A 16423-nucleotide genomic window follows, 5' to 3' on the forward strand; every position below is an offset into this window, starting at 1 on the left:
CTGACTAGTGCTGCTGTGTTTCTTAGTGCTTTATAAATTTACAATAATTGCCCTTAGATGTAGTTGTAATGTGTAAACTCCTGTAGTGATGTAGAGAACACTTTAGTTGTATTATTTACTTTGTTTGGAAAATGGATGTGTTTGCCTATACTCTTTCTTCCTTCTTTGTTTTAAAGCTTTAAATATAATTGTGCTGAGCTTAAAATGGTGTTAAAATATCTGTTGTATTTTATTCCATCAAAAATTCTCAGCACCTTTTACAGAATATTAATTGGTTAAGAGTAATACTGTTTGAAGCAAGAGGCTGTGAAAGGAAGAATAATGAGCCATGACTGAAGAGCTGTTTTTATTTAAATTGTCAAGGTTCATTGTATTTCCAGAGGTTCTGCCCTGATCAAAGTCTTCAGTAACCACAGGAAGTGAAAATGCATTTTTGACACAAACTCTATACCATATTCCATGAAGGTAACTTGAAGAGCCATTGCTTTTGTATGGTAACTGATCTTACCAGACTAGATTAATTAATAAGCTAGTTTTTATAATTAAAGTGTAATTGGAAGAATAATTCATGAACATGCTGTCGATGGCCTGTTTTCACTGGTTCTGCAGTGCTGTCATCAGTGTGTGCATTGTCTTGAGAGTTCCTCATTGTGGCTCCGATAGCTGCTTAGAAGCTTTAGGCTTGACCTCTTCTTGACCCACAGACACACTTCAACCTTGAATATACACTTTCCTCTGAGTGTGTGTTGTTGTATTTGGATACTGTTACTGTGACAGGTTCTTTTTTTATGGCAAGATATTTTGCAGTATTTTAAAAATATTTGCTCAAGAATTTAGGAAAATATTCATGGTTCCTTTTATAAAGTAGGAGCATATTCTTGATCTATCCAGAGAGGATGTCATTGAGAAACCTAAGGATATGAGGCTTCTGGCACTGGAAAATAGGGCTTTTCTTCAAATGCCCCATTGTCATGTGAAAACAAAGCACAATACTATAAATGTCTTCCTTTCCCCCAAACTACTGCCTGTCTTTATGCTAGGTGAGGTTTGTCTCAACAAGTTTTTCATTCCAAAGTTAATATTTTCAAAAATAGACTTTTTTATATTATTCATACCTGAACAGAATTATTATTGTAGATTTTCTGTGTGGCAGATTTTCTTACTGTGGCAAGTTTTCTGTGGCCTGGCAACATTTCAGGTTGCCTAGGCTGATTTTTGCATGGAGTTTTGGTGTAAGAGTAGAATTGACTGAAGAATTCCTAACTTGAAAATTGTCTCATAACAGATTACATAATTTTGTAGGTGAATACACAAAATATGCGCAGTTGATCATATTTAAATTTATCCAGGTCTCTTATACATAGCATGTGGACTTTTAAATATCCATCACTCAGCCTTTTAGAGAAGAACTCTCTAGAAGACAAATAGAATTCCACCTTAAAAATTGGAACACATTTGAACACCATAGAAAAAGGATTGAGAATCATAAGGAAAGCATACCTGTAGTGTTTGTGGGCATGAGTAAAGTTCAAGGAATGTAATGAAGTCATCTTGTCAAAATAGTGCTTTAATTTTCAAGCAGCCTTTTTGGAGGTGGGGGAGGAGTTTAAGGCAAATTGTCAAATTTCTGTTAAATGTTTGCAAGAAAATATTACCTTGTAGTTAATCTCTCTACTTTTCAGAGTACCTTCTTATAAGACCCTTCATGGTAATAGGACGGATAATAATAACAAATGTTTATTCAGAGTAACTTACTCAAGGTCGCATCACTGAACTCAGTGATACATTAAGACACAGGTCAAAACAACATTATTACATTTTTATTAGGGGGCCAGGCAGAATGGTAAATTATACCAGATTCAGAGTCAGGTGGCAGGCTAAGGTGAACAGCTCCCTTGTCATTCTTTCTCTACACACCTGCCAAAATGATTATTTATTTATTTTTATTTATTTATTTTTTGAGACGGAGTCTTGCTCTGTTGCCCCAGCTGGAGTGCAGTAGCGTGATCTCGGCTCACTGCATCCTCCGCTTCCCGGGTTCAAGTGATTCTCCTGCCTCAGTGTCCTTAGTAGCTGGGATTGCAGGCACTCACCCCCACGCTTGGCTAATTGTTTGTATTTTTACTAGAGATGGGGTTTTACCATGTTGGCCAGGCTGGTCTCAAACTCCTAGCCTCAAGTGATCCACCAGCCTTGGCCTCCCAAAGTGCTTGGATTACAGGCATGAGCCACCATGCCCAGTCCTCAAAATGATTATTTAAAAAGATAGATCATATCTCTCCATTGTGTAAAACCTCCCAGCGGCATCTAGTTGTTTATAGAATATACTTATGTCCATTCCTCTTGGGCCATGCCAGTCATTTAGTTCCTTCAAGATGCCAAGCTCATTCCTGCCTCATGGCCTTTTAACTTCCATATGCTGTTCCCTCTATGTGGCTGGCTGTTTCTTGTCAAGTTCAGGCAGAGTCATAGAGGCATGAATTCTGAAGCTTGACTGCCCAGGATCAAGTATTTAACCTCTCAGTGTCTCAGTTTCCTCAACTGTAAAAAATTATGGATGATATAGGTAAATATACATCTTAGTGTTGTGAAAATTGAATGCATACACATACAGTGCCTCATTTATAATAAGGGTTGGCTATACAAGTCTCATTCAGATATCACTTCCTCAATGAGACCTTTTTTGGTCATTTAATCTGAATTAGCCCCCAGGCACATAATGCTTATTGTTATCTGAAAACTTTTTATTGTATATTTATTTTCATTTTTATGTCTCTCCCACTTAATGTAGGCTCACGAAAGTGGGAATATTTTCTGTCTGTTGTACTCCCAGTACCTACAACAGTGCCTGATCACTATGCATTTGTTAAGTGAATTAATGAAAATCAGGTCTACCCCAGAAGGTCTTATTTATTTATTTATTTTATTTTTTGAGGGGGGATCGAGTCTTGCTCTGTTGCCCAGGCTGGAATGCAGTGGTGCGATCTTGGCTCACTGCAGTCTCTGCCTCCTGGGCCCAAGTGAACTTCTTACCTCAGCCCCCCGAGTAACTGAGAGTACAGGTGTGCGCCACCACGCCCAGCTAATGTTTGTATTTTTAGTAGAGACGGGGTTTCACTATATTGGCTAGGCTGGTCTTGAACTCCTGACTTAAGTGGTACACCCACCTTGGCCTCCCAAAGTGCTGGGATTACAGGCGTGCGCCCCTGCATCCAGCCTACCCCAGGAGGTCTTCTTGAGTTCCATAAGACTGAAAGGCAATTTATGTTGTTCAGTTAAGGGAAGATGTTCACATGTGTACCTAACACACATGGTAGGGGCTTGTGGGGAATGGTGTAGAGAAGTAGTCAATAAAAAGGGGTTGAGCCATGGTATAAAATACGTATTTTACTTTTTTTCTGTTTTCTTTTTTAAAATTTCTGTTTTTTTCTAGCTGGTTAGTTCATGTCCCTATACATAAGCCCATGAGCTTACTTGTGTCTTTAAATTTGAGGACAACTGATTGCCCCTCAGCATTATAAAGTTAGAGCTTTTGCCGGGTGGGGTGGCTCACACCTGTAATCCTAGCACTTTGGGAGGCCGAGGTGGGTGGATTGCCTGAACTCAGGAGTTTGAGACCAGCCTGGGCAACGTGGTGAAATCCCGTGTCTACTAAAATAAAAAAAATTAGCTGGATGTGGCAGCATGCGCTTATAGTCTCACCTATTTGGAAGGCTGAGGCAGGAGAATTGCTTGAACCCGGGAGGCGGAGGTTGCAGTGAGCCGAGATCGCAGCACTGCACTCAAGCCTGGGTGACAGTGCAAGGCTCCGTCTCAAAAAAAAAAAAAAAAAAAAAAAAATTAAAAAAAAAAAAATAAATAAATAAAGTTACAGCATTATTGAGCTTCTTCTAAAATAATGTAAGTAGAAAGTGCCGATATGCAATTAGATACTCAGTGGTATTTGACAATTTTAGGAGTCACAGGGATGGTCCAAGATCCAGAGTAGGTGATCTGAGACTAGGAATTTATGAATTATCAACTAAGTCAGGTTTGAAAGCAGTATTATTATTTCTTTATATCTGTAACTCAACCTCTTTCCTCTTTCTCAAACTCTTCCTACTTCTGTCATTCTCTTCCTATTCTTGTAATCTTTGTCATTTCTCATTCTGTCTTCGTTCCCATGTTTTCCTTCTCGTGTACCTAATGGAAACCCAAATGACATTGCCATTATTGTTCTTTGGTCTCTCGACCCAACATGCAAAATCAGATTTATTATCTCCACAGATAAAATTCCTCATCTTTTCTGTATTTCTATTAGCAGAATACTGTTGTCATGACCGCCCTGGCTTAAAACCTTCAGTAATTTTTGACATCTGTCTCTCCTCCTTCCCTAACAATCAAACAGAAACACATTCTATCTTATATAAATCCTGTCCTCATTCATTCAGTATTAATTCGACAAAAATTTGAGTTCCTGTCTGTGCCAGGTACCTTTCTTTCTATTTAACTACCCCAATTCAGGATATCAACACATTATACTTTGCCTAATGAAGTAGATTTGTAACCTCCCCCCGCAACCTCATATTTCTTTTTTCCAATGCAGTCTAACTCAACTGCCATATTAATTTCCTTGTACTGGAACGACGTGATTTCTCCACTGCTATATTAATTTCCTTGTACTTGAACCATGTGATTGGCCAAACCGTATTGCCCTTTTAGAACATACTTCACATTTTCTCACATCTATGACTTTGTTCATGCAGTTATGTCTCCTGGAGGAATATAAGCTCCCTGAGGGCAAGAACTTTGTTTTATTTACTGTAATTCTCAATACCCAGGCAGCACCTGGCATGTAGTGGGTATTGAATTTTGTTAATCAGGTTGGTCTTGATCTACTGGGCTCAAGGGATCCTCCCCGCTTGGCTTCCCAAAGCGCTGGAATTACAGGTGTGAGCTACCACACCTGGCCCACTCTGGAAGCTTTTTCTGATCTTCCGTGTATTTATACCTGTGACGGAACCCTCTTTCCTTTTTTTTTCTGTACCTGTGCCGACTTTGTATATATGATGTGTTTGCTGTAAGGTTAATATACATAGTAAATTAGCAAATATTTATAAGTTCTTTTTAAATTTCAAGTATTGTGTCTGGGTACTTGAGACAAAAAACCAGTAGAATGGAGTTTCTTTCAAAGAATTTACCATCTACTGGGAGATCAATCCATGATAATGGTAAAAGTAAGCAGTGATAAAAGCAATCTTGGGATGTTGTGGAAGCCTAGCCCATTGGAAGGGGATGGATAACAGAGAGAAGGAGATAGGGTGGAGAAGAAGAGGCAATTCTTGGCAGTCACAGTAAAGAGCCGCATAACTGGTACCAGTAATTAGAGTGTAAATAAAGGGGAATGGTGAGAAATGAAGCAAGTAGTGAAGGGGCCTGTACTGTTGTAATTGAAGAGACAGTGTTATATTGTTACTGTTATCCTTTTTGTTGGGGGAAGAGGAAATAGTCGAATGACTGATTCCCTGTAGAACCATCAAGAGGAGCTGAAGTGAGCAAAGGCCAAATAATTTATGGACTGGCCATAAATTATTTTTTGCCTTTGGCTATTTGTCACCATTGGATGTTACCAAAGGGTATTTATCACCTTGGTTACCCAATTCGTTGAGAACGCTATAGATACCTAGAAGTCTACCCCGCATCTTGCTACTTTTAGACGACCATTTAAGTTTTTTCTATTATTCACTCCCATGTTTCCCTCCCTCCCTTCCCCACTTCCCCCTTCCCCCTTCCACCTTCCCCTCCTTCCCCCCTTCCTCCTGTCCCCTCCTTCCCCTGCTTCCCCTCCTTCCCTTCCTTCTCCCTCTTCCCCGCTTCCCTTCCTTCCCTTCCCCTCCCCCTTCCCCCTTCTTCTCCCCCTTCCCCCCTTCCCCTCCCCCTTCCCCCCTTCCCCTCCTTCCCTTCCCCTCCCTCTTCCCTTCCCTTCCCCTTCCCTTCCCCTTCCCCTTCCCCTTCCCTTCCCTTCCCTTTCCTTCCCTTCCCTTCCCTTCCCTTTTTCTTTCTCCTTCTTTTCTCCTCTTTCTTTCTTTTCTGCTGTTGAGAAATCTCATGCCATTTATTACATATCACAATTTTGTGGTGAGGATTTTGGACAGGGCTTAGCTTAGGGATTCTTCTGCCTGCTCCATATGGTGTTAACCTGGATCCATACAGTGTTAAGTGTCATCTCTTAGTTTCAGCAGGTGACTAGGCTTCATCTGCTATACAGTAACTTTTTTTTTTTTTTTTGAGATATAGTTTCACTCTGTCATCCAGGCTGTAGTGCAGTGGCACAGTCTTGACTCACTGCGACCTCCACCTCCTGGATTCGAGCAGGCCTCAGCCTCCCGAGTAGCTGGGACTACAGGCATGCATCACCATGCCTGACTGTTTTCCTCATCTTCTACTGTAGGACGTAGGGCAGTACCTACTACATATATAGTAAGCTGTCAGGAAACACTTGTTCAGTTTATTTGAATTCCTTCATGCCAGATTTTACACACACACACAGACACCCATACCCACCCACACCCACCTCCACCCCTACCCACCCACACCCACCTCCACCCCTACATACCTGCTTAGACAGTAAGAGTTTTCAAGATTAGGTTTACTACATTGAAAATAAATCAGTGAAAATTAAAGTAAAAATATGTCCAGCTAAAGAAAGTTCATTAATTGGTTGAAAACAATTTTTATACCAATTATTTAAAAAAATTTTTCAGAAGAACCATACCATTTGGTTGCATAGAACCACCTTTTCGTCATGGGTCATGATAAAGAATCGTGCTAGTGCTTACGTTTTAGAGTTGTCAGTAGCTGTCTACGTTCTTCCATTCTTCTAACACATTTCATGCTGCTGCTTCTAGGTACATATGTTGTTCTGTACAGGCAGAAGACATGCAGCCCTAAAGCAAGTAGGGCGGAGAAAAGATGAGGCATAATCAGGCCAGCAAAATAAGGAAACAGATGGGTTGTGGGAGATGACCCTGCCCCCATGTTGTTTTTGTTCTGGCTGCTATTGATCATATGTGAATCAGCAGCCCAGAAACTGGAGTTACTGATCCTTTGATAAAAAAGAAAGTGTGATCTTAGGCTCAGTAGAGTTATAAATTACAACTCTAAAAAATGATGCAAGTTTTACAGTAAATAAAATTATAGGAGTATTCAGGAATTGTTAAACGGGACTTAATTACGATGGCCATACCTCAGCATTTTTGGGTCTTGTCTCTAGATTATCATAGTTTACGAGATTTTATCCTGTGGGCTCTTTCAAAATGAATAGAGAGTAGTGTGTTTGTTAGAGAAATAAATCCAGTGTGTATATTTTATGCCAAATTAGTCTTTTGTCAGTGCTTATATATGACTTCTGGTCTATTTCCTAATCTCAAGGTTAAGGAAACCTTGCTATGTCTCTCTAAGCCTTCCCATCGTTCTGTGGAAGAATCTTATTTTTTAAAAAACATTAGGAGAATGTTATCAAACATGTACAAATACAGAGATAATAGCATAATGAATTTCTAAATACCTAATAACCAGCTTCAACATTATCAACATTCTGCCCCTCTTGTTTTATGTATTCTTCCCCACTCCCTGCCTCATAACCTTGATGGAAGGATTTTGTTGTTACATAGTATAGTTTAATATTGGTGTTTTAAAGGTTATATCCTGAAACTTTTGAAATCCCTAAATTAACAAATAACACTATATAATTTACCCAATAAAAATATTTGGTAAAGTGTGTGTGTGTGTGTGTATGTATGTGTGTAGATATATGTGTAAATTTTAAGTGATCTCTTTAAGCCCTTAATAATTTTGTAAATATGGAACTTAATTACAAAACTATTCTGAATCGAACACTTGCTAAAGCAGTTTTTCCAATTGCTTATTTCTTTTGTTCTGGGTAGTGGTAGGCACAATCATGGGGTTCAGGTCTATAGAATTTGATATTCCTATTTTCTTTTTGCATCATAATATAGTATCAAACAGTCCTTTCTTTAAACTATTAAAAATGTATGTGTTCTCTTGGGCAAGGTAGCTCACGCTTGTAATCCCAGCGTTTTGCGAGGCCAGTGTAGGGTGATCACTTGAGGCCGGGAGTTCGAGACCAGCTTGGGCAACATAACGAGATCCCATCTCTACAAAAATGTGAAAACATAGTCAGGTGTGATGGCACACGCCTGTAGTTCTAGCTACCTGGGAGGATCACTTGAGCCCACGAGTTTAAGGCTGCAGTGAGCTATGATCATTCCATTGCACTCTAGGTTGGATGGCAGAGTAACACGTTGTATGAAAGAAAAAAAAGTATGTGTTCTAAGAAACATCTCCACTTTCCGCCCTGCCCTGGGTTGGATCTCGCTCTGTTGCCCAGGCTGGAGTGCAGTGGCATGACCACAGCTTACTGCATCCTCAACCTCCCTGGGGTTGAGTTGATCATCTTACCTCAGCCTTGGGAGTAGCTGAGACTGCAGGCTCACACTGCCATGCCCCACTAACTTTTGTGTGTTTTGTAGAGACGGGGTTTTGCCATGTTGCCCAGGATTGTCTTGAACTCCTGGGCTCTAGTGATCTGCCCACCTTGGCCTCCCAAACTGCTGGGGATTACAGGTGTGAGCCATCACGCCTGGGTAAAACATTATTTTTAAAACTTTCTGGCCAGGCGCGGTGGCTCACACCTGTAATCCCAACACTTTGGGAGGCCTAGGCGGGTGGATCATGAGGTCAGGAGATCAAGACCACCCTGGCCAACATGGTGAAGCCCCGTCTCTACTAAAAATACAGAAAAAAAAAAAATTAGCTGGGCGTGGTTGTGGGCGCCTGTAGTCCCAGCTACTTGGGAAGCTGAGGCAGGAGAATGGTGTGAACCCAGGAGGCGGAGGTTGCAGCAAGCCGCGATAGTGCCACTGCACTCCAGCCTGGGCGACAGAGCGAAACTCCGTCTCAAAAAAACAAACAAAAAAACCCCCACAAACTTTCTTGGCTGGGTACAGTGGCTCACACTTGTAATCCTAGCATTTTGGGAGGCCGGGGCGGGTGATCACCTGAGGTCAGGAGTTTGAGACCAGCCTGGTCAACATAGCAAAAACCCAACTCTACTAAAAACACAAAAATTAGGTGTGGTGTTGCATGCCTGTAATCCCAGCTACTTGGGAGGCTGAGACAGGAGAATCACTTGAACCTGGGAGGCAGAGGTTGCAGTGAGCCAAGATCGTGCCTCTGCAGCCTGGGTGATGGAGCGAGACTCTGTCTCAAAAAAAAAAAAAAAAAAAAACACCCAAAAAAACAGAAAAACAATAACTTTATTTTCTCTTCATGCTTAGCATTGGACTTGGACTTGGGTTGGCTTTCTTTTGGGGGTCATTTTTTACAAAGCTTCTTTAAATCATTTTCTAGAAATACTGGTTATGTTCACTAAATACATACCAGCATCACAAACTCATGAAGTTAACTTCATGCTTCATTAGAAAAACATTGATACCCTGTGATGGATTTTTATTGTCTCTTGGAAATAGTAACACATGTAAACGCTCAATCTCTGAATTCCAGCAATAATAATAATTCAAATAGGAAGAAGTTTGTTCTGAATTAGTGAAAAGTAAATTAAATAATTTACTTCATTTTAAAGAATATATGGTTTTGGTGAGGCACAGTGGCTCATTCCTGCAATCCCGGCACTTTGGGAGCTTTAGGTAGGAGGATTCCTTTAGGCCAGGAGTTTGAGACCAGCCTGGGCAACATAGCAAAACCTCGTATCTCCCCAACCTCCTGCAAGAAAAATAAAAAAAGGCTGGGCATGGTGGTGTGTCTGTAGTCCTAGCTACTTGTGGAGCTGATGTGGGAGGATCACTTGAGCCCAGGAATTAAAGGTTGCAGTGAGCTATGGTCATGCCAGTGCACCCTCGTCTGGGCAACAGAGCGAGACCCTGTCCCTTAAAAAAAAAGGAAAAGGAAAAGGCTGGACTCAGTGAGCTCTCACGTCTAGCACTTTGTGAGTCCAAGGCAGGTGGCTCACTTGAGTCCAGGAGTTTAAAACCAGCCTGGGCAACATGGCAAAACCCCATCTCTACTAAAAATACAAAAATTAGTCGGGCCTGGTGACGCACGCCTGTATTCCCAGTTACTCGGGAGACTGAGGCAGGAGGATTGCTTGAGGCCGGGAGGTGGAGGTTGCAGTGAGCCGAGAACTCATCGCTGCACTCCAGCCTGGGCGACGGGAGTGAAACCTTGTCTCAAAATAAATAAATAAATAAAACAATAACATATGTGGTTTTATTCTTTCAAGCTCAGTAATGTAAGTTTACTTAGTGAATTTTTTTTTTTTTTTTTTTTTTTTTACCAAGACATCTAAAAATAATTGTGATAAAAAACATATGTAACATTAAATTCACCTTTCCTCCTGCCTTGGGAGCTCTTAGACAATAAACTCACCTTTTACACTTTTTTTCCTTCTTTTTAAAATTTTAAAAAACTTAAAAAAAACTTTTTTTTAAGAGAGGCAGGGTCTTACTATGTTGCCCAGACTGATCTGGAACTCCTGGGCTCTAGCAATCCTCCCACCTCAGCCTCCCAGAGTGCTAGGATTATAGGAGTGAGCCACTGCACCTGGCCACCTGGCACTCTTTTATATTACTGTGCCCCTGCCAAGTAGCATAATATTTTATTTAATCTCACACCAAGTTATAGTATCACAAATATCAGTTAAGTCTGAAATAATGGGGTTTTGCTAAGTTAAAAACTTTTTACATGAAACCATGATTCTAGCGTGTCTGTTTAGCTGTAGTATTTTAGTGATACGAGGCTTGATGTTTCCTGTCCTTGACTTCCTAACATTATTTTTAGTATTTCTGTATGTTTCATGCAGTCTTCCTTGTGTCATCCAAATTTCCCCCAAGACATGTCTATTGTGGTTTCCTAGATTGTCTTTATGTATCTTTCATTTGCTTCTCTCTCTGTTCAGTTAACAACTATTACAATGCTTGTTTTGTGTTAATACTTTTGCGTGGCCCATCTACTGCATACAGAGTTGTTACTGTTACAGTTGAATTTCTTAATTTTCTTATGAGAGGTATGAACTCTTACTGTCCATAATGATTTAACAGCTGTTTATTGGAAACCTGTTACTCTATGTGAAACCATTTTTCCTAAGTCCTAGGGCTGAAGTTTTGATACCGTTCTATTTTCCTTTAGAATAAGGAGGTTAGTTTTCAAGGGGTCCTTGAATGTCATAAAATTGAAGTCTTTTTTTAGTCTGAAAGGCTGCTGTTAAAAGAAGCAAACATGCTGTTTCAGAATCAATGACAAAGAATACTCAGCCAGATGGATTAATCCTGTATAACAGTTGTTTTTTTCCCAGTACACACAGAGATGTGGTTCAAACCATAATAAATCATAGACAAGATGGAAAAGAATTCTTTGAAGTTTAGATTCTGAATTTTCTTAGTAGACATTTGTTGTTTTGTAAGTTCTAAAATTATTCAAACCCTAAAAGAAGTCCTTTTCCCATTGTTTGCCCATAGTACCCTTGAGAATATTGAGTTCTTAATATTGAGTTCAAATATTTTTTTTGAACTTGTCTCCCTTAAGTCTTCTTCGAGTCTTTTTTGGAGTAGAGAGTCCTTAATATCTTTTTCTTCATAATATTATCTCCCTCATGTTAATTGCTCTTATCTGGACCTTTTCCAGTCCAGTTTATTTTCTGTGAGATGTATCAACCAGAACTACATTCAGATTTGGGCACACTGTTGCTTTACTTGAAGTTAGATCATAATAGTCTGTTTAGTGTCTTTCTTCACTTCATGGCTGTTCAATATTTTGTTGGTTTCTTCAACTAAAGCAATTTAAAGTCCTCATCAAAGTTTGCAAGGAATGCCCAGGGAATCTCACTTTATAGATCAGAAACTATAGTCTTTTTATTATAAAAGCCATGTAAGTATTTTAGAGAAAATTTGGAACCTTAAAAAAATTTTTTTCATTGTCCAATCAAACAGAACCCCTCTTTTGTGTCTTGGTATACTTATTAAAATCTTTTCTCTTTGTGTAATATTTTAATATATGAGTATGTAGTTTTATATCTTATTTTTCTTTTTTCTTTTTTTTTTTTTTTTTGAGACAGAGTCTCGCTCTGTCGCCCAGGCTGGAGTGCTGTGGCCCGATCTCAGCTCACTGCAAGCTCCGCCTCCCGGGTTCCCGCCATTCTCCTGCCTCAGCCTCCCGAGTAGCTGGGACTACAGGCGCCCGCTATATCTTATTTTTCTTAAATGTGGCTTTAGAATAAGCATTTCCCACATTAGAAATGCTTTATAAAAATTATTCTTATGGCTGGGCATGGTGGCTCACGCCTGTAATCCCAGCACTTTGGGAGGCTGAGGTGGGTGGATCTCAAGGTCAGGAGGTTGAGACCATCCTGGCTAACACGGTGAAACCCCGTCTCTACTAAAAATACAAAAAAATTTAGCTGGGTATGGTGATGGGCACCTGTAGTCCCAGCCACTTGGGAGGCAGGAGAATGACGTGAACCCAGGAAGTGGAACTTGCAGTAAGCTGAGATCACGCCTCTGAACTCCAGCCTGGGTGACAGAGCGAGACTCTGCCTCAAAAAAAAACAAAAAGAAAAGAAATTATTCTTACTAACTACATAGGACTCAGTGAATGGAGATATATATATATATATATATATTTTTTTTTTTTTTAAATGAGGTTTAATTGGTTCATGGTTTTGCAGGACTGTACAAGGATGGTGCCATCAAGGAGCTTTTACTCATGATAGAAGGTGAAGCAGGTGCAGGCATGTCATAGGGTGAGAGCAGGAGCGAGAGAAAGAAGGGGGACAGTGCACACACTTTTAAACGACTAGATGTTGCAAGAACTCACTCACCATCACGTGGACAGCACCAGTCCATGAGGGATCTGCCCCCATGACTCAAACATCTCCCATCAGGCCCTACCTCCAACATTGGGGATTGCATTTCATAACCTTCATTGTCCATATCACTATCAGCATTTTGGTCAAAGGCATTCAACAAGTCTCTAGGAAGTTTCAAACTTTCCCACATTTTCCTGTCTTCTTCTGAGCCCTCTAAACTGTTCCAACCTCTGCCTGTTACCCAGTTTCAAAGTTGCTTCCACATTTTCGGGTATCCTTATAGCAACATCCCACTCTATCAGTACCAATTTACTATATTAGTCTGTTCTCACATTGCTGTAAAGAACTGCCTGAGACTGGGTAGTTTATAAAGGAAAGAGCTTTAATTGGTTCACAGTTCCACAGGGCTGGGGAGGCCTCAGGAAACTTACAATCATGGTGGAAGGAGAAGCAAACATTTCCTTCTTCACATGGTGGCAGGAAGGAGAAGTGCTGAGCAAAAGAGGGAAAGCCCCTTATAAAACCATCAGATCTTGTGAGAACTCATGAGAATAGCACAGAGGTAACTGCCCCCATGATTCAGTTACCTGCCACCAAGTCCCTCCCATGACGTGGGAATTGTGGGAACTACAATTCAAGATGAGATTTGGGTAAGGACACCACCAAACCACATTATCATGGTACCATCTAAACTTTCCATTTTTTCTTCCATTTCCAGATTGCCATCACGAAAGCCAAAGTGGATTTCTCCAGTGTGGTGTGCCTGCCCCCTTCCGTCATTGCTGTGAATGGACTGGACGGAGGAGGGGCCGGCGAAAATGATGATGAACCAGTGCTCGTGTCCCTATCTGCGGCACCCAGTCCCCAGAGCGAAGCTGTTGCCAATGAACTGCAGGAGCTCTCCTTGCAGCCCGAGCTGACGCTAGGCCTCCACCCTGGCAGGAATCCCAATTTGCCTCCACTTAGTGAGCGGAAGAATGGTGAGTAGATACAGAATTATTGCATTCCCTGATTTGTACCAGGATCTTCATGTTTATTTATTTATTTATTTATTTATTTTTTTTTTTTTTAAGGCGGAGTCTCGCTCTGTTGCCCAGGCTGGAGTGCAGTGGCCGGATCTCAGCTCACTGCAAGCTCCGCCTCCCGGGTTCCCACCATTCTCCTGCCTCAGCCTCCCGTGTAGCTGGGACTACAGGCGCTGCCACCACGCCCGGCTAATTTTTTGTATTTTTAGTAGAGACGGGGTTTCACTGTGTTAGCCAGGATGGTCTCGATCTCCTGACCTCGTGATCCGCCCGTCTCGGCCTCCCAAAGTGCTGGGATTACAGGCTTGAGCCACCGCGCCCGGCCATGTTTATAATATTATAGATCCTTACTTTATTTCATGTTCCTTGAAAGTTTCTTATAATCTTAACATTTCTTGTAAAATAGATAGCTGTAAGTTAAAGTGATCATTTTAAGTCCAACATTTCCTACCTGGATTATTAGAATTTATTTCTAATTTCTCTACTTCCCTCACCCCATTCCTTCCATAAATTCATTAATTTAGCATGTGTATTCATTAATATCAACGTATTATAAACTATGCTAAGATTAGGGATTAAATGGTAAACAAGCCTCTGTCATTAGGAAACATACTGTATTGTATAGCCTTGTCAGAGTAATCTTTTAGGACTTTCTAGCTTACAGCTTTTCAGTGATTGCCTTGTGGGATGAAACAAAAGCAAAATAAATGTCTTGCCAGGTGTAGTGACTTATGCTTGTAATTCCAGCACTTTGGGAGGCTGAGGTGCACAGATCACCTCAGGTCAGGAGTTCGAGACCAGCCTGGCCAACATGGTGAAACCCTGTGCTAAAACTACAAAAATTAGCTGGGTGTGGTGACACACGCTTGTAGACCCAGCTGTGGAGAAGGCTGAGATGGGAGGATCGGTTGAACCCAAGAGGCAGAGGTTGCAATGAGCCAAGATTGCGCCATAGCACTCTAGCCTGGGTGACAGAATGAGACTCTATCTCAAATAAACAAACAAACAATAAATAAGTGAATAAATTTCTTGGCATGTTTTGCAAGGCTTTGCAGAATCTGGTCTTTTTCTTTTAACATCTTCTCTTATTCCCCTATTCCTAGTATTTGTTCCAGCCCATTAAACTATGCTAAGTACTGTTTAAAAACCATGTACTCATACCTCAAACTTTTTTTAATTCAAAAAATATATAATTTGTTATGAAATATTTAAGATTTGAAAAAATGTATAAAGAGGCCAGGCACTGTGGCTTATGCCTGTAATCCCAGCACTTTGGGAGGCTGAGGCAGGCAGATCTCCTGAGGTTGGGAGTTCGAAACCAGCCTTACCAACATGGAGAAATCCCGTCTCTACTAAAAATACAAAATTAGCGGGGCATGGTGGCACATGCCTGTAATCCCAGCTAGTAGGGAGGCTGAGGTAGGAGAATCGCTTGAACCTGGGAGGCAGAGGTTGCGGTGAGCCGAGATCGCGCTGCTGCATTCCAGCTTGGGCAACAAGAGAAAAACTCCATCTCAGAAAAAAAAAAAAAAAGAAAAAATATATAAACAACAATATAGAAAATTGTGTGTTCGGATACCACCCAACTTACGTACTTTGCATAAATCTTCATTACCCCTGGAGGTAACTACTAACTTGAATTTGGTATTTCATTGCCAAATATGTTTGTATTCTTTTCCCACGTGAATATATTCTTAAGCAATATATAATGTTGTTTCTCGTGTTTTAAACCTATATATGACAGAAAATTATGTGTTCTTCAGTAATTTATGTTTGTTATTCAGTATTCATTTTCCTTGTAAGTTAAAGACATTTTGTATTTTCTTCTAATCCAAGCTGTTAATCCCCACTTATTGAATAGTTCTACTTTTTCCTACTGATCTTTATGCCTGCTGTATTCTGTCTGTGCGTGAGTTAGTTTTCAGGCTCTCTTTTCTTTGACTGGTCTCTCTGTCCATCTCTGTGTCACTGCTACCTTATTTTAGTTAATTGCCTAATAATTAGTCTTTCTGTCTGCTAGGACAGCTGTCTCCTTACCTTTTTCTTTTTCAAAGTTGTCTTGGCTATTACCCTTTTAATTTTCCATGATTTTAGAATTGGCTTTTCAAGTTCTGCCAACAAAAAATCCCTTTGGGATTTTTACCTCCAACATTTTATTATGAAAAAAATTAAACATAAAGTAGAAAGAAAAAAAAAGAAGTAGGAAGAATTTTACAATGAGTACCTGCATGTCCATCTCTTAGATTCTACCTATAACATTTTACAAAACTTGCTTAGGCCGGGCGCGGTGGCTCAAGCCTGTAATCCCACCACTTTGGGAGGCCAAGACGGGCGGATCACAAGGTCAGGAGATCAAGACCATCCTGGTTAACACGGTGAAACCCCATTTCTACTAAAAATACAAAAAAATTAGCCGGGCGTGGTAGCAGGCGCCTGTAGTCCCAGCTACTCCGGAGGCTGAGGCAGGAGAATGGCGTTAACCCAGGAGGCGGAGCTTGTAGTGAGCCTAGATCGCGCC

At 40.7% G+C, this 16423-nt stretch overlaps 1 protein-coding gene across 1 annotated transcript in view; it reads left to right on the plus strand.

Annotated features, from left to right (window-relative positions):
- Positions 1-16423, plus strand: part of MRTFA (myocardin related transcription factor A) — a 221309-nt gene that overhangs the window by 72074 nt on the left and 132812 nt on the right. Inside the window, 1 exon segment of the mRNA NM_001436085.1 lies at positions 13599-13860. Within this exon segment, the coding sequence (NP_001423014.1) occupies positions 13620-13860 (241 nt within the window). The 5' untranslated portion in view covers positions 13599-13619.

Source organism: Macaca mulatta, chromosome 10, assembly GCF_049350105.2.
Source record: "Macaca mulatta isolate MMU2019108-1 chromosome 10, T2T-MMU8v2.0, whole genome shotgun sequence".
Classification (NCBI taxonomy): Eukaryota; Metazoa; Chordata; class Mammalia; order Primates; family Cercopithecidae; genus Macaca; species Macaca mulatta.